At 44.1% G+C, this 16,209-nt stretch overlaps 1 protein-coding gene across 1 annotated transcript in view; it reads right to left on the bottom strand.

The window, feature by feature from the left end:
- The window catches only part of FGD3 (FYVE, RhoGEF and PH domain containing 3), a 204,939-nt gene that overhangs the window by 86,119 nt on the left and 102,611 nt on the right, over window positions 1-16,209 (bottom strand). The window contains exons 3-4 of the mRNA XM_019505031.1: window positions 8,979-9,147; window positions 7,387-7,984 (exon numbers count right to left, since the gene is read on the bottom strand). Coding sequence (XP_019360576.1) covers window positions 7,387-7,984; window positions 8,979-9,147 — 767 coding nt within the window. The remainder of the gene's footprint in view (window positions 1-7,386; window positions 7,985-8,978; window positions 9,148-16,209) is intronic.

Genomic DNA, 16,209 nt, shown 5'->3' with positions numbered 1-16,209 from the left:
ATCAGATGAGAACAACGGGTTTGAGCCAACAAACTGCCTGTGAAAAGCTCCCAACAATAACCAAATCCTTCACCGATCTAATAACATCACAATTTCCATTCAAAGTTTAGGTATGAGGGGATATATAAGACAGAACTATGACAAAAATACAAGGCAGGGCAAGTATATACATAGCACAAATTTTCATGAGCTGAGGCTCACTTTATCAGATGCTGTCTGATTATAAAAAATACATACAGAGATACAGTTAGCCATGTTAGTCTAAAATCATGATGGCAGAATGCAAGGCAGCTTTGCATGTAACAGACTAACTAAATCAGGGATGTATAGCATAAGCTTTCATGAGCCCAAGCTCACTGTGTCAGATGCTGTGAAAGGACAGACAAAGCAGTGTATCATTTCAAAAATTAACTCCTCCATAAATGATTAACCTATAGCAGGGGTATGGCACATGGGCCAGTTCTGGCCTGCAGAGGCACTGGATCTGATCTGCTGAGCCAGAGGGTTTTGGTGGAGTTCTGGCAGTGGGGCTTTTTGCCCATGCAGTCACTGGGTGTACAGAAGCTTCACGTGTGGTGGCAGTGGCCAGGTCCTAGTGTCAGCCCACCTTGGACCCAAGCTGAGTCATCCCAGCGCACCCCTTGAAAAGGTTGCCAACTCCTAACTTATGTGATAGCCAGGAATCTCTGCTTTACAGAGAATGGGTATAGAGACATTCTGTCTAGATTCTTATATTACAAACCTCAGCACAGTATCTACCAACCTATTCCTGGTATCACCGTTACTCAGGATCCTGCTACACGTTGAGATTAAAGCTAGACAGAAATAGCTATAGAATTCTTACGCATTTGCATGCACTAACTTTATCTGGTTGGCTCTTTTTATAGCTGGATAATCACTTTTATCATGTAATAATTACTTTGCACATGTGCCTGGTCAATTAACCAGTTAACAGTGTGAAAATTACTTTGCACTTGTGGCCGATCTTACTTTGCATGTGTTTAATTTATAGGGGCCATAAATTAAACTCTTTTGGACAGAGACCACCATTTTATTGCATTGCATTTATCTAGTACCTAATACGCCATAATCCTGCTTCATGACTGAAGCTTCTAGGTGTTGCCATTATACAAATAAAAATTATCATCGCCAACCAGCAAGCCCTGCTAATAGGAATACAGCACAGGAGGCGCTCAGTTAGAACGTCTTCAGCCTAAAGGAACTTTGTCTCATGCACAGCACTGTCAGTAATTCTTCTTTACTGAGTAATGTTGCCCACATCTTTATAATTTATTCGGGTTTAGAAAAATGGGTGTCGCGGGGCACTCCCGCGCCCCGCTCCTAAGGAGGCTCCACCCCGGGAGGGGGAGATGTGTAGCAGGGCACTAGGGTGCCTGCTACTGGCATTGGTAATAGGGCTTGGCTGCCAATCACTAGGGCAGCTCAGGTGACGGTTGCTGGGGCAACTGTGCTGGTCAGGTGACCAGAAGGGGGCAGGGCCGGGCCTTTATAAACAGCCCAGGCTGAAGCCTAGCTAGCAGTTCCCCTCTGGCAGCTGGAGGAGCAACAGCTCTGCTGCAGAGCAGAGCAGCCTGATTGCCGAGCCTCTGCAGAATGATACGGGGTGGAGGGAACCCTGACAGGGAGATGGAGAATAGCCAGGGCAGCGCGCAGTGTATGTTATAGCCAGGAGGCTTATTTTGAGTTACAGCTGGGTGGCTTATGGCTTTGACTGGGGGTTCCTGGGTGCCCTGTTCAGGCACAGAGCAGTGCCTGGGAGGCACAGCTGTTTGGCACCAGTGTGGCGCAGTGTGTGGGGGTTGAGACCCCAGCCCGTGAGGGCGAGTAGCGCGAGGCATAGGCCCCAGTGAGGGCAAGTAGCGCGAGGCGTAGGCCATAGAGCCGCCGTGAATACGGGAATAAGGAGCCTGGGTAGGGCTGACGAGGTTAGAAGCCCGGAGAAGGGCAGGAGCGCGGTTAGAAGCCCAGGGAGGGCACGTATAAGATTAGAGCGTCCGGTGAGGACGAGGATACAGGAGAAGCACCAGACAAAGGCGAGTCGATTGGGGAAGCCCCTGAAAGGGGCGAGGGCAAGTCTAAAGAGCCCAGAGAGGGCAGGGCGCGTGGGTAAAGGCCCGGAGAGGGCCCGTATACCGGAGAGAGCCCGTACATAGAGACATGAGAACATCCGGAACACCGGCGAGGCTTGGGCATGGTATTGGGGTGGAAGGAGTCACGTGACACCCTAGGGTGGGTGCACCAAGAGATACCCGTATAGGGCAAGAGCACCGGGTCCAAGAAGCCCAGGAAAGGCAGCCTCCAATTAATATTATATAAACAGCAAAGTGATCAGGTAAACAGCAGGTGAGACGAGGGTGCTAGAAGGGTAACTTGGCATGGTAGGGGCGCCAGGAGAGATCACGGCCACTCCTGCGCCCTGCCCCATGACAATGGGCTTACCATATAAATTAATATTTTTAGCCATAGGTCAACTCTAAAACCAAACAGCTTGATGTAGAAACTTTAAGTGCAGTGTACTTGTATGCTAGAATGGGATCTAGTGCACAAGGCTATTTATAAAGGCAGGGAAAGGTGGTGTGTTTTTTTTTGTTTTTTGTTTTTTTTTTAACTTGGTCAGTAGGGCTGTGTGACGCTTCGGTCCCTGATTTGATTTGGCAGACATCTGGCTCAATTCAGTGGCCGAATCTCCAAATCTGAATCAAATCAGAGGACCTGTTAATTTCTCCAAATTGAATTGGAACCCTCCAAATTGATTCAGAGAGATTCGAAAAGATTTGGTGGTTCAGACGTAGACACAGCTTTAAATGTTTTTTCTACATCCCTCAAGGTAGCAGCTGGCTCATAAATGCTGCAATGCTGGGGCTCATGGCCCCACTCATGGGGGCCCCCACGCCCCCCTGGCTCAATGCCTGGTGCCTCCTGGGTCTGGGGGCTGCACCCGGGATCCCCCTGCAGCCCATCTCTGAGCCGGGGGCCCTCCCAGCATGCTCCCCGGTGGACCCGGAAGTGGACCAGAATTACTTCTGGTCCACTTCCTGGTTTGCCCCCAAACACATGGAGGCCCCCCCGAACTCCTGTGGGATACTCCATCTGCCCCAGCATTGCAGCATTCACAAGCCGCGTTGGTACCTCGAGGTATGTAGAAAAAAACTTTTCAAGCTGTGTCTATGGCCAAATTGCTGACTCTCCAAATCAGCATTGAATCTTCAAATTCGGATTCAGCCGAATTGAATCAAGGACAGTGATCCAAATCAACAAATTGCATCACTGTCCCCAATTTGGGCTGAATCTGAATTGAATAGGGCCTGCTTTGCACACCCTTGTTAGCCAGTAGCAGGCTAGGAATCTTGCAACACCCACCCATGTGTCAGGGACTTGTTGGAAGCTTTGTCAGGATTCTTCGTGTTCTATACTTTACATCATGCTATTCCTATTTTTCCCCCTCTAGCTGTCCGGAAACTGTAGCTCATACATCTTCCTGGTCAGAAAGATGAGCCTAATACTGATTTTATACAGTTAGATCATAAAGCTTACACTCCTGGGAAATATGAATATGGACTTTATAAAAAGTCTTTAGTGCCAAATTCTCTTGAGGCTCTACAATGGGGTTGAGAAGGTCTATAAGAAAGCAAGCTGAAAAAGTGAGTAGAAATCAGGGTGGTATCTGTGGAAGCAGAAGAATTACAAGGTATGTGCATCAGAGCTCTTAGGAATTTCATCAATCCCCTTTCTCTTAATCTTTCCCCAGCTGTTTCCAGTGAATCCTACTGCTCTCAGAGTCCATATATTTCAATGGGATTCCTCTCTACCTCCTACTCCAAATGCTTGCAGACCACATAGGATTCAAAGGTTTTCCTTGGCCACGATGAATCCTACAACCCTCCTGCTTCCCTCGATTCACTTTTCCAATTCTCTGGACCTTGATTCCTAATCCATTCCATTTTTATCTTCCTGTAATTTGTTAAATCCACATCAACTATTATAGACCACTATCAGGAGCCAAAGTCTGAGGTACCTGATACAGATTAAAGTGCACACTGGCCAAAATAAATATATAAATCTGTGTCAGTGCTCACGGTTCAGATCCTTGATAACTGCTGTGAATTACAGAAGGTGCAGAGGAAGGGAGATCCAAATATTATTTATTTATTTGATTTATATGCCACCCTCCCCAACAAAGGCTCAGGGCAGCTTACAAAAAGAAAATGGAATTAATTTTAAAATGGAAAGTGACATGAGGTCCAAAACATCTTAAAATGGAACTAGAACATCAAGAGAAAACAGATGTCCCATAAACAACCCCTCAACCTGGTTTTGTTTGATGAATGCTTGCCCAACTAGGAAGGTCTTGCAGCATTTCTGAAAGATGTGGCAGGTTTCAAGAGGAATGGAGGTCTAAAGCTGAAGAGCAACTGCAGAGAATGACCTCCCACATGTTTTTGCCAAGACAACCTGGTTAAATGGTACTTGTAGAAGGCTGCTGTTGGCTGACCTTAGGGATTGCAATGGGGCATAAAGAAGAAGATGACCCCTTACCCAGACCATTTAGGGCCTTATAGGTCAAAACCAGCACCTTGAATTGTGTCCAGAAAGCGATTGGGAGGCAGTGCAGACTCTGAAGTACTGAAGTTATGCATTTCTAGTCACCCACCCCTGTCAAAAGATGGGCTGCCATGCTGCACATCAGCTGCACCTTCTAGACATTCAAGGGCAGCCCTATGTAGAGCACATGGCAGTATCAAGACATGGATGATAATAGCCAGATCAGTCTGCAACTCCATTTTCCATTCATCTGACTTCCTCCTTGTGTCAAAACAGCAAATCTACTACACTTTGCATCTACTACATTATGGATCTCACAGGGCCAAGGGGAACTGGCTGGGAGCTTTGGCAGGACCACGGACCCCATACAGTGTGAGGACACCATCATGGTGTGTCACAAGGGATCAGCATAGCATGCAGCTCAATGGCCACGTGGCAGGAGTTTCTTTGGCCCCCAGCCACTCAGAATTTGGACAGCCCTGTTCTAAATGTTTAATAACTTATTTATTCAATTACTGATTGAAAACTGTGGTCTCCATGTTAAATTAGGAAACTGATTCTGAACAGTTTGGTTAAAGGGCACATTATTTTTTCCCCTTGATTTAGCCTTCCCAAAACAAGGCACATGGTTTTATTTAGGGTGATGTGCAAATAAATAAAGTAAAATTTTTCCCTCTCAATTTTCATTCTGAAGATGCTACATTAAATGGATGCAACTGACCAGCTGCCTTACAACAGTTAGTGAAATGATTTGGTGCATAGTTAAATTAGACTATCAGTCAACTAAGCCTCTAAATGTACTTTGGACCCACAGACATTATGAAAACTAGCTACACAAATATAAATTATTATAATTATGTGGGAAAATATTATTTGACTTTAAAGTGAATTGTGTATTCACTCATCACATTGCTTTGGAATATAAACGACTTTTACTTTGAGAAGTAGCATCTGCTAAAATAAATTTTCAAGTTTTGCCTTACTGTCAGCTAGTACTTTAAAGTTAATGTCTTTGGTAACATCAAAATCAATGTTTCTGTCCTTCCCTCTGATTCAACTTGTGGTAGTAACTGATAGTTATGCAGGAAAAAATGCTGTGCCTGCTGCATTTGGATTTACCAATCTGCAATAACTAAGTTCAGAGCTCATTACCATGAAATTCAGATGGGTTGCTACGTTTACCTCCTGATCTAGGAGTCTGATTTGCCTCCCAGTTCCACTGGGTTGAAATCAGGGAGCAGTTCTTGATTCACACTAGGAAAATTAGAGGAAAATCAGGCTTTCTATATCTGTTTGGTTACATAGTAGCTTTATACCAAAGTCCACACAGTTGGCCAAATCCTGTACACACTGATATAAACTGGTCAAGGAATTAAGTCTGAACATTATAATAATAGCAAGGTAATGTAATTTGAAAATGAATTGGCTTTCAACAGGTTTTCCAAAAGAGTTATATCTGTACCAACTTTGTATCCAATGGGAACCACCTACAGGACTTAAATAACTGAACAGTTAATTAAGTCCATGAAAATTGTGACTGTTGACAGTAGGTTGAATTGTATTCCAGATGGTAGAAACAGAACAAGCATACGTTAAAGCATGTATGTTTGGAAAAGATTTATTTTGCACCCTTCTGTTTGTTTCAATGTTGCTATTGTTCTGCCCCTTGAAACTCCTATTATCCCACCGCAAGCTATATCCTGTGACAGAAGAGTAAGGGATTTGGTGTGCAAATTGCATTCATTGTGCAAACCGATCTGAATGCCAAGCTATATAAGTTACGCTATTTTACAGCTTTTATCTAACATACAACTTACATCACTGATCCTATCACCAATGAACTTCCTGTAAATCAGTTGGTACTTACATCCTTCCCAGCACTGGCACAGATACCAAGCTGGTATAAAACAGCATGTTGCAGAGGCCTCAGGGTGGGGCCTGTAATTCACAGAAGACCTTATTGCCAGCTTGTATCAGGTGTTGTAACTTAAGGTAATGTCCCTTCCTACAAACACTTGTGTATGTGAATACTGTAATCTTTTCCCTGTGATAAGCTTCATTTACTTCAAAAATTTTGAAGCACCAACATTTTGCAAAAGATTTTTCTGAAGGCACTCCACTATCACCTCCACTTCCCTCATCAGGTAGCTTAGTAAATAGGTAAAGAAGGTATTTGTACCTATAATTACTATGTATTCCAGGAAGTTCTTTTCTAGCTACAGTTACTTGGACCATTACATAGTATAATTTACAGAGAAGCAACCTTCCAAAGAAACTTTTTTAGTGAAAATAATAAGTCACATAGAAAGAGGTATAAGCTTCCTTTGTCAAAAAAAAAAAGGGGGGGGGTTCATATGATGTGCAAATACTTCCATTTGGCTAGGATTTCAGGCACAAATTTAAGGCATGGATCCTGAAAGAAGCTCTACCTGTTGGATCCTTGCATTCACACAACCCCATGGATATTAGCGGGGGTTCCAACAGCTTACAACTGAATCTGGGTAAATTCAGACCAGAAATAAGGTGCCATTTTTTTTAGCTTCTGACTGTAATTAGTCACAGGAACAACTCGCCAACAGATGCAGTGGATTTGTCATCACTTGAAGCCTGTTAAATCATGAGAGGAAACCTTTCTAAAAGAGAAGATCCAGGTCAGGCACAATCTTGCAACCTGGTGAAGCAGGAGGATAGCTGAAAGGATGATTATGGTCCTTCTGGGTTTAAAAATCTATGAAGGTAGATGCAAGGAACCCTGGCACAGAGATAGTTTCAGGATGAGATTTAAAGAGTATTTGAAAGTAATGAACACACTAGGTATCTTACCTTGTTTACATCCAAATATTCTAACTTTGGCACTTCTGCTGTCTCTTGTTCCTCACTACTTCCATCATCAATGTCACTGTCTTCATCCTGTGTCGAGTCTCTCTTCTGCTCCACAGGTGAACATTTGCTACCTTTTTTGTCAGTATCCATTTCAATTGGATTTCCAGATGCAGTAGACTTCTTCTGTTCTGTGCCTTCTTCATTTGGAAAAGTCTCGCCTGCCACACTACAAGAAGGGCTGTCAATTCCACTGTCTCTGTTGGGAATTTTACCATTACCGTTCAGTTCTGTGGTTGAGTCTTTATTGCCAAGTTCTCCAGACGGCTCTTTGCTCACATTCACAGCAGTACAGTCTTCATGGCTTTTGTTATCCCCTATGCTTAGTTCCTTAATTTTCATTATGTCTGTATTAGATAGATCTGAACTGCATATTAGGTCTGGCTCATTCTCATCTGGCTCACTTTTTTCATTTGCAGAACAGTCACTGGAGGCTACCATGTCAGAGTCATTTGAGCTTGGTTGTTTGGAGGAGTCTAATCCAGGTTCCATCCTAAGCGTTAAATTTAATTGGTTTCTTTGAAGAATGTGTATGGGTTGCCTGAAGGTAAAGAGGGAGTTCTTGGTCATTCAAATTTACATTTTCAAGCTGGGATGTTAAAAAGTGTCTAAGAGGCCCAATTTCCAATGAATTTCAGTGGAAGTTAGGCCCTACAGTCCCCCCATCAGACACTCTGTGGCCCTCCCAACCCAAATAACCCAATCACTTTATCATTTCTTTTGTCCTTCCTGAAAGAACTGTTTTGCTTGTTTGCTTAAACAGGAACTAATTGTCCTTCCGTGAAATTAACCATGCAAAGCAGTGTTATTTTCTGCAAGTTAAGAGTTTTAAAGGGACAGGACTGCAAGAAATGTCCAAGTGCTACTTTCAAAATGTATTTGACTTGTTTAAGCATCAGCCCTAGGAGAAAGAATACTTACAATAAATGACCAAGCCCTATATCTTGTAACTTTGACTGTCAGTAAGAATGATCATGTGAATAGCTTTGCAAAAGCAACCAATTTTCTTGGAACATTTGTTGAACCAAATCAAATATTTCTTACAATGTCTTTAGAAACCAGGTTGTATATTACATTGCTTTGTGATATGCTGCAATCAAATTATGTTTTCCCTTCACAAACATTGGGTAAACAACAAACATGGCATTTTCTCAAGGTTATAAAGTTTTACCTGTAAAATCAGAAGCCTCATTTATTTAAATTACACTGATCAAGATTCTGCAATGCCAAAACAATTTGGATCCAAACTTTACAGACATTGGCACAAAACTGCCATTCATTCACTGATTTTCATCATGACCCATTATAGGTCACAGATGAATAAGTCTTAAAGAGACATTGCTTTTTGTATCCTGTCCCCATAATCACACGGTTAAGTTTAGGGTTTATGATTAAACCAATGGCTTAACACCACTTTCCACACAATTACAATAAATATTCCCTGAGTTTATATATCTGTATTTTTCCCACTCAATGTACTTCAAAATTCAATGAAAAACAAGCAACTTAATCAAAAGGCACAAAGATATATTTACCTAATACTTTCAAACTTTTCAATGAGGGTATTGACACCTGCTGATATCTGTGTTTCTTCCTCTTCAAGCACTAAGTTCCTAGATGACTTGGGGTCAGCTGGCAAAGGTCGAGATGGTGCTGGAGGAATTCTCTCCTGTCCAGACTGGAGGTGGACAGGCTTAGGAGGTACTAACAAAATTAAGGGGAAATAAGAGAAGATAAATTTCCTTCTTCTTTATACCAATGAAGATAGTAGCCCCACATTCTGATGAAAGAATGGGAAGTATCCATTATCCCAAGCTGTTTACTAAAGACATAAGAACTAAAATAGTCCCAACTTATTCCTCACATAGGCACATTATGAAATGTTCTAAAGGTAGGAAAATGGCTTCTCTTGCATTTCTACTAAGTTGTCAGAAACACAGAGTGGCTGACAGAACGTTACCGCTTCCTTGTTGCCAAACAGGATGCATAGCACACACATGCAGATTTGGTTTTGCGACTGTTCTCATTGCCTCCACTGGAGAGCCACATTTTCTTCACATTGACTTTTCAAAAGTTAGAATTCTGCTCAACTGAACACACTGAACTACGGTTGTAACAAAAGCACAGATCTGCATGCCCCCTATTCATTCTACTGGAAGTCTGCAAGCAACTGTGTACTAGACTTTCTCTCACCTTCCCTCCCCCATCTCCACTGTGGTACAGTCTTCTTCACAAATTTCCTTCCTCTTTTGGTACTGCGCTGAATAAGACACCAAGCATATAAAATGCTTGCTTTAAAAATGTGTCCATTGTGGGAAAAATAAATTTAAAAACTTGGTGCCTTCACCTTTTAATGAGTCCTTTACCAGCTCTTCTGATCTATGTAATTTAACAAAATGTATGCATTCAGCTCCTCATATTGTTTGCAGAGTAAATGGTTTTATAAATACGTAAGCAGTAACCCATGGCAACAGGTTTATATGCTTTTACCGCTTAGTATGATGAAAGCAACTTCACATAAATAAACCCTAAACTAGAAGCTAAAAAAATGACAGTAAAATAAATCCAGAAGCGTGTATTGCTTTGAGCAATACTGTTCAACATTCACTCAAGCCTAAATTGCTTAATGGGGAAATATCCAAATAGTTCAATACATAAAATTCTAAACATATGCTTTCTTAAATAACTTCTTAAGAACAGCTTAATTCATTTTTGTATATTAGCCAGAGCAACTAAATGACCCATACGGAACACGTTAGCATAATGTGATTAGTCTTTAATTATTAACAGTTTTGAATCTGTACTTTTAACGGTTATTTTTTAACATAACAACTGCAACGTATGTGTTCCGAGAGAAAAGATTCCAGCCATCTTTACTCTGTGTAAGAATTTCAGTCTTCAAACTTCCAGAAAAATGATTTTCTTTCCTTTGGACAGATGCTGAGTTGCTGAAAATTATCCCAGATCCCTTGAAGTCAATGACTACAGACTACTTAATGTGTTTGAATAGAGTATGCATTAGGATTTTCAACTAAACTGCAGAGCAACACTAGTTCAAAATAAAGTACATCTTCCTAATGATTTGAGACTTACTGGGCATTCAGAGTGGGAGGATTAAGCGACTGAACTGCCTTAATGTGTCCAAGACCACCATGAATTCCCTACTGAAAAAATAAAGGAGGGGTCCTTTTTATGATTGAAAAAATAAAAATTCACAGAAAGACTGAAGAGAGAAGGGGTGGAGGAGCATGGAAGGGGAACCTTCTTCTACGTGAAAGGATGGTGGGTCTTTGGTGCATTTGTTACTGGCTTTGTTCACGAGGTCTATACATCCTTTTGATGTTTGTTAAACTTATTCAGCTCTTTAAAATTCTGTTGAACCTTACATACACTCCTGGCTGAGTGGGAGAGCCATGCCAAACTTCACTGAGGTCTCTCTTCATAGGAGCATAGCAACTGGCAGGCTGGATCACACATAAGGAATCATGTAGGCCAGCACCCTGTCTTTAACTGTGGTAAGCAAAAGATGCTTTGGAAAAAGTTGTCAGAAGCCTGCTAAAGGAAGCTGTAGGATTAACTGCCTCATTAGGATTTATCCTGCTCTCTAGAAGTTAGAGACTGACTCAGTTTGAGACTGATTAAAGCATGAGCGTTACTACCTTTCTCAACATTTTAACATTCATTGTAACAACTGTGGATATTCTTGTTATCCACTTAATGGCTAATCTCTTCTTGAATCTCTCTGAGCTTTGCCTTCTATAACTGTAACTTGGGATTTACTGTCATAGAAGTCATGCACTGTGTTATGAAAATATTTTTTTCTATTTGTTTTCATAGTTTCATAGTTTCTAGGGTCGGAAGGGACCTGAGCAGATCATCTAGTCCGACCCCCTGCCATGGCAGGAAAAAGTACTGGGGTCAAACGACCCCAGCAAGGTGTTCATCTAACCTCTTCTTAAAAACCCCCAGGGTAGGAGCCTGCACCACCTCCCTTGGAAGTTGGTTCCAGACCCTAGCCGCCCTGACCGTGAAATAGCGCCTTCTGATGTCTAACCTAAATCTACCCTCTGCTAGCTTGTGACCGTTGTTCCTGGTCACTCCTGGCTGTGCTCGGGGGAACAGTGACTCCCCCAATGCCTTCTGATCCCCCCTGACCAGTTTGTAACAGGCCACAAGATCCCCCCTCAGCCTTCTCTTGTGGAGGCTGAACAGGTTCAGGTCCCGTAGTCTCTCCTCATAGGGCCTGCCCTGCAGTCCCCTGATCATGCGAGTGGCCCTCCTCTGGACCCTCTCCATGCTGTCCACATCCCTCTTGAAGTGCGGCGCCCAGAACTGGACGCAGTACTCCAACTGCGGCCTGACCAGTGCCGCATAAAGGGGGAGGATCACCTCTCTGGACCTGCTCGAGATGCATCTGTGGATGCATGACAAGGTACGGTTGGCCTTCCTAACTGCCTCCCCACACTGCCGACCCATGTTCATCTTGGAGTCAATGATGACTCCAAGATCCTTTTCCGCCTCCGTGCTGACAAGAGGGGAGTTCCCCAACCTGTAGGTATGGTGCCGGTTGTTCCTCCCCAGGTGCATCACCTTGCACTTGTCTGTGTTGAAACCCATCCTATTCTCATCCGCCCACCCTTGTAACCTGTCTAGGTCAGATTGTAGCCTGTTGCTTCCTTCTAGTGTGCCCACGTCCCCCCACATCTTAGTGTCATCAGCAAATTTGAACAGGGTGCTTTTTACCCCCTTGTCCAAATCACTGATGAAGATGTTGAACAGCGCGGGCCCGAGGACCGAGCCCTGTGGAACCCCACTGCCCACGTCCTTCCAGGTTGAGAAGGACCCATCCACTACCACCCTCTGGGTGCGGCCCTCCAGCCAGTTGGCGACCCATTTGACTGTGTGGGTGTCTACGCCACAGCCCCCCAGTTTCTTAATGAGAACGGGGTGAGAGACAGTGTCAAAAGCCTTCCGGAAGTCCAGGAAGACTATGTCCACTGCTACCCCTGCATCTAATGATCTGGTGATCTGATCGTAAAAGGCCACCAGGTTGGTCTGACAGGACCTGCCACTGATGAACCTGTGTTGGTTGCCCCTAAGCATGCAGTCCCCTGCTGGCCCCTCCTGGATGTGTGCCAGAATAATTTTCTCGAACAGCTTGCCTAGGATCGAGGTAAGACTAACTGGCCTATAGTTTCCCGGGTCCTCCTTCCTCCCTTTTTTGAAGATGGGAACCACGTTGGCCCTCTTCCAGTCCTCCGGTACCTCTCCAGAGCACCACGAGTGCTCGTAAAGCCGTGCCAGGGGACTTGCAATGACCTCGGCCAGTTCCTTTAGAACTCTAGGGTGGAGATCATCCGGACCGGCTGACTTGAAAATGTCCAGCCCCTCCAGAAGCTCCCTAACTAAATCCTCGCTAACCCTTGGCCCAGGTGTGCCTCCCCCGGGGCCCGAGGGGGGCCCAGCAGGGAGGTGGCTGTTCTGGTCCCTACTTAGGAAGACGGAGGCAAAGAAATCGTTAAACATGTTAGCTTTGCCGTCTGGTGTGACGACCAAATTTCCCAACGCATCCTGCAAGGGCCCCACATTACCCGGGACCTTCTTTTTACCCCCTATGTATTTAAAAAAGGACTTCTTATTGTCCTTAATCTGGGAAGCTAGTCCCAGTTCCATCTCTGCCTTGGCCTTCCTAACTACCCCCCTACATCCCCCAGCAACTGCAGAATAGTCCTCCCTGGTGATGACCCCTTCTTTCCATTGGGTGTAAGCCTCCTTTTTAGCAAGGAGACATTCCTGGATGCTTTTGGTGAGCCATGGAGGCTTGTGTGCTCTCCTGCTCCCTTTGATCCTCGTTGGGATTACCTTCCTTTGGGCTTGGAGGATCGTCTCCTTAAGGAGTGACCACTCTCCTTGGACACCTGGCTCCCCTCCCCTCCGGGACCTCAGCGCTTCTCCAACTATCCTCACTGATTATTTTTGGCTAATCCAGGGATAATGGACCTAGAGTAAGAATACAAGAAAAAGTAGTGACATTTCACTCAGGAAACAGGTTCTATCCCCTTTCAACCCTCCAAAAAAATTCCTGTATTACCATTCCTTGACCTGTTCTGTAGCTCCTCTTTGGGGACAGCAGGAGAACAGAATGCTTGGGCAAGAAACTGTGAGAATAATGGTATTTTCTTTAGATCTTGATCTATCCTGCTATCTCTATGCTTCTGCAGCACAGCTATCATGGATGTTTATCCTATCAGGTTGCCAATAGCTTCTATCCTCCCTATAGCTCTGTCACATCCTATCCATCACCTGTTAAAACTAAGCACAGGGAAATGCAACACAGTAAATTGCTGTGCATCTAACTCCAGGTTAGCGCCATGAGAAAAGAATGTGGTGTGCAGAGCTGCTCCTCTGAAGTGCTCCCTTCCTGCTCCTCCTTCACACTTGGCTGAATTGCCCTGCCCTCTATCAGTTCAGCTCTTGCTACAAGAAGCTGCAGAAGAATTAAAGGTGAATGCTCTCCCACACACTGTGTAAAAGAATATGTATATGGTCCTAGATATATCACATTACAGCTTCTTTAAAGCAGAACCAAAAGTACAGAGTTCATATGTACACTCAGATACGCTTTTCTGCTCCCATGATCTCACTTGGCTTGTGAGAGTGAACACAGAAGTGTGAAAGTGCATCTTCAGGTCATATAATGTTCAGCAAATGTCAAGAGATTTAACAACTGAATTTATATTGATGATGGCAATTGCATAGTTAAATCTTTTCTCCCTTACTTGGATATTCATCACTTTAAACCATGATGAGTAACTTTCAAATAGAAAGTTTTGTACCAAGGGGCAATACACATATCCCCAAAATAGCAAGTGCCAAATAATTTGAGCCTTTAGACTGGGTAAATCAAAACTGATTGACAGAGGGTGCATCCACACATGCGCTTTACTGTGAGTTGACTAACTAGCTCTTCAGTAAAGTCTCATAGTCTAGATGTGTGCCCAAATTAATTAATTCTGCCATAGAATAGTACTGTCTGGGACAAGTACTATCCTAGGGCATGGTAATTTATGCTGTCGCAATGCACATGTAGACAGTTACTGGGGTATGAGGATGCTACAGCACAGAGGCTGCCTGCTGGCTAGCCCTGCACTGTAGCAACCTCGTGCCCCAGCCAGCTCTCCACAGCCCAATGCCACCCCCTGGAGCCTGGGGCTAACCCCCTGAGCCCCTGCCAGCCCAGGGTTGCTCTGCCTCAGCTCAAATTGCTGCAATCTCAGGAGCACATGTAAGCACTGGATCCAGGAAGAGCCAGCTCCAGCACAAAATGCACCAGAGCTTAATGCATTAGAGTAATTGCATATGGAGATGCACCCAGAGTGGAGCAGATCTACATCAGCAGGGCAGTGATCTATAGCATTAAAAGTATTTTAACATGTGGTGATCTTTCTGAGTTCTTTGCAACAGCAGAATTGCTCTATTATTTTTCTGAATCCCCAAATAAGTGAAAACTAAGAGCTGGCAATTCCCAAGGGGTGCTTCAAAACTATTGGTGCCTTGAGTCCACAAAGGTTGAAAACTACTTCAGCAGGGGGAAGCAGCTGCAAGTCACAGATCGTTGCTTCTAAGTGTAATGAATCCATGGCTGCATGCACACAAATAGTATGTTCATCAGCAAATGTGCACACATTTGGCAACAGAACAAAACCTTCTGATCTCTACAACTAAAGCAAAATGGAAAATCAGAATGAGTTGTAGGCGAGGTTGCATTAACACAGAATTCCTGGATTCATTTTTAACAAGTGAACCTCACCTCAGATTCCTAGTGGGTGACCACTGACTACAGGTGCTGAGGATAAACATCAGGGGTACATGTGCACAAGTTTGGAGGCTGGTCTGATGCGCTGTAATTACAACAATTAATCGAGTAATTACCGTGCTGCAGCCAGCCTCTGCATCTCATGTATCAGTGTCCCCGCATTTCAAAATGGCAGCAGAGGCACTTCCACCATTTTGAAGCAAGGGGTCACTAATATATGAGGCACTCTGAGCATATTAATTAGAGCAGCTCTAATTAAAGAGCCCCTTCCCCACCTCCAGAGCATGTCTAAAAACAGCCCAGGAATCTAAAAGACAGGGTAAGGTAGACACAAAGGTCTAGGTCCTTCATGCCCTTTAATTCTCCTTCTGCACTTATTGACACCAGAAGGCCAACTGGAGTTATGTGACCACAGTGATACTAAGGGAACACACCATTCAAAGACTTTTTTTATTTTGTATTTATTGAAGCAAACCAGGAAAGCCAAGGCTGCAACTGAACTCCAACTAGCTTCGAGCATCAAGGACAATAAAAAGTCCTTTTTCAGATATGTGGGGAGCCGGAGGAAAAGCAAGAGCAACACTGAACCCCTGCTGAACCAGATGGGGCAACTGACACCCAGGAAAAAGCCAACCTATTAAATGGGTACTTTGCGTCAGTCTTTCATCAGTCCCATGGGACGCCCATGCCCACTATGGGACAGGGAGGTCCAGGTGAGGGAGATCCCCTGCCCTCCATCAATGTCGACCTCATGAAGAACACCTTGAAGGTATCCAGCCTCCCAAGTCAGCCGGCCCTGACAATCTACACCCCAGGATACTCAAGAAGCTGGCAAGCATCATAGCCCAGCCCCTGGCATGGATCTTTGAGAACTCCTGGTGCTCTGGTGTTGTGCCCGAAGACTGGAAGAAGGCCAATGTGGTGCCCATTTTCAAGAAAGGGAGGAAAGT

Source organism: Gavialis gangeticus, unplaced genomic scaffold (assembly GCF_001723915.1).
Source record: "Gavialis gangeticus isolate Ggan-Ray unplaced genomic scaffold, GavGan_comp1, whole genome shotgun sequence".
NCBI classification, from domain to species: domain Eukaryota; kingdom Metazoa; phylum Chordata; order Crocodylia; family Gavialidae; genus Gavialis; species Gavialis gangeticus.
The sequence above is the reverse complement of the archived record's forward strand: the minus strand, read 5'-3'. Positions and strand labels throughout refer to the sequence as shown.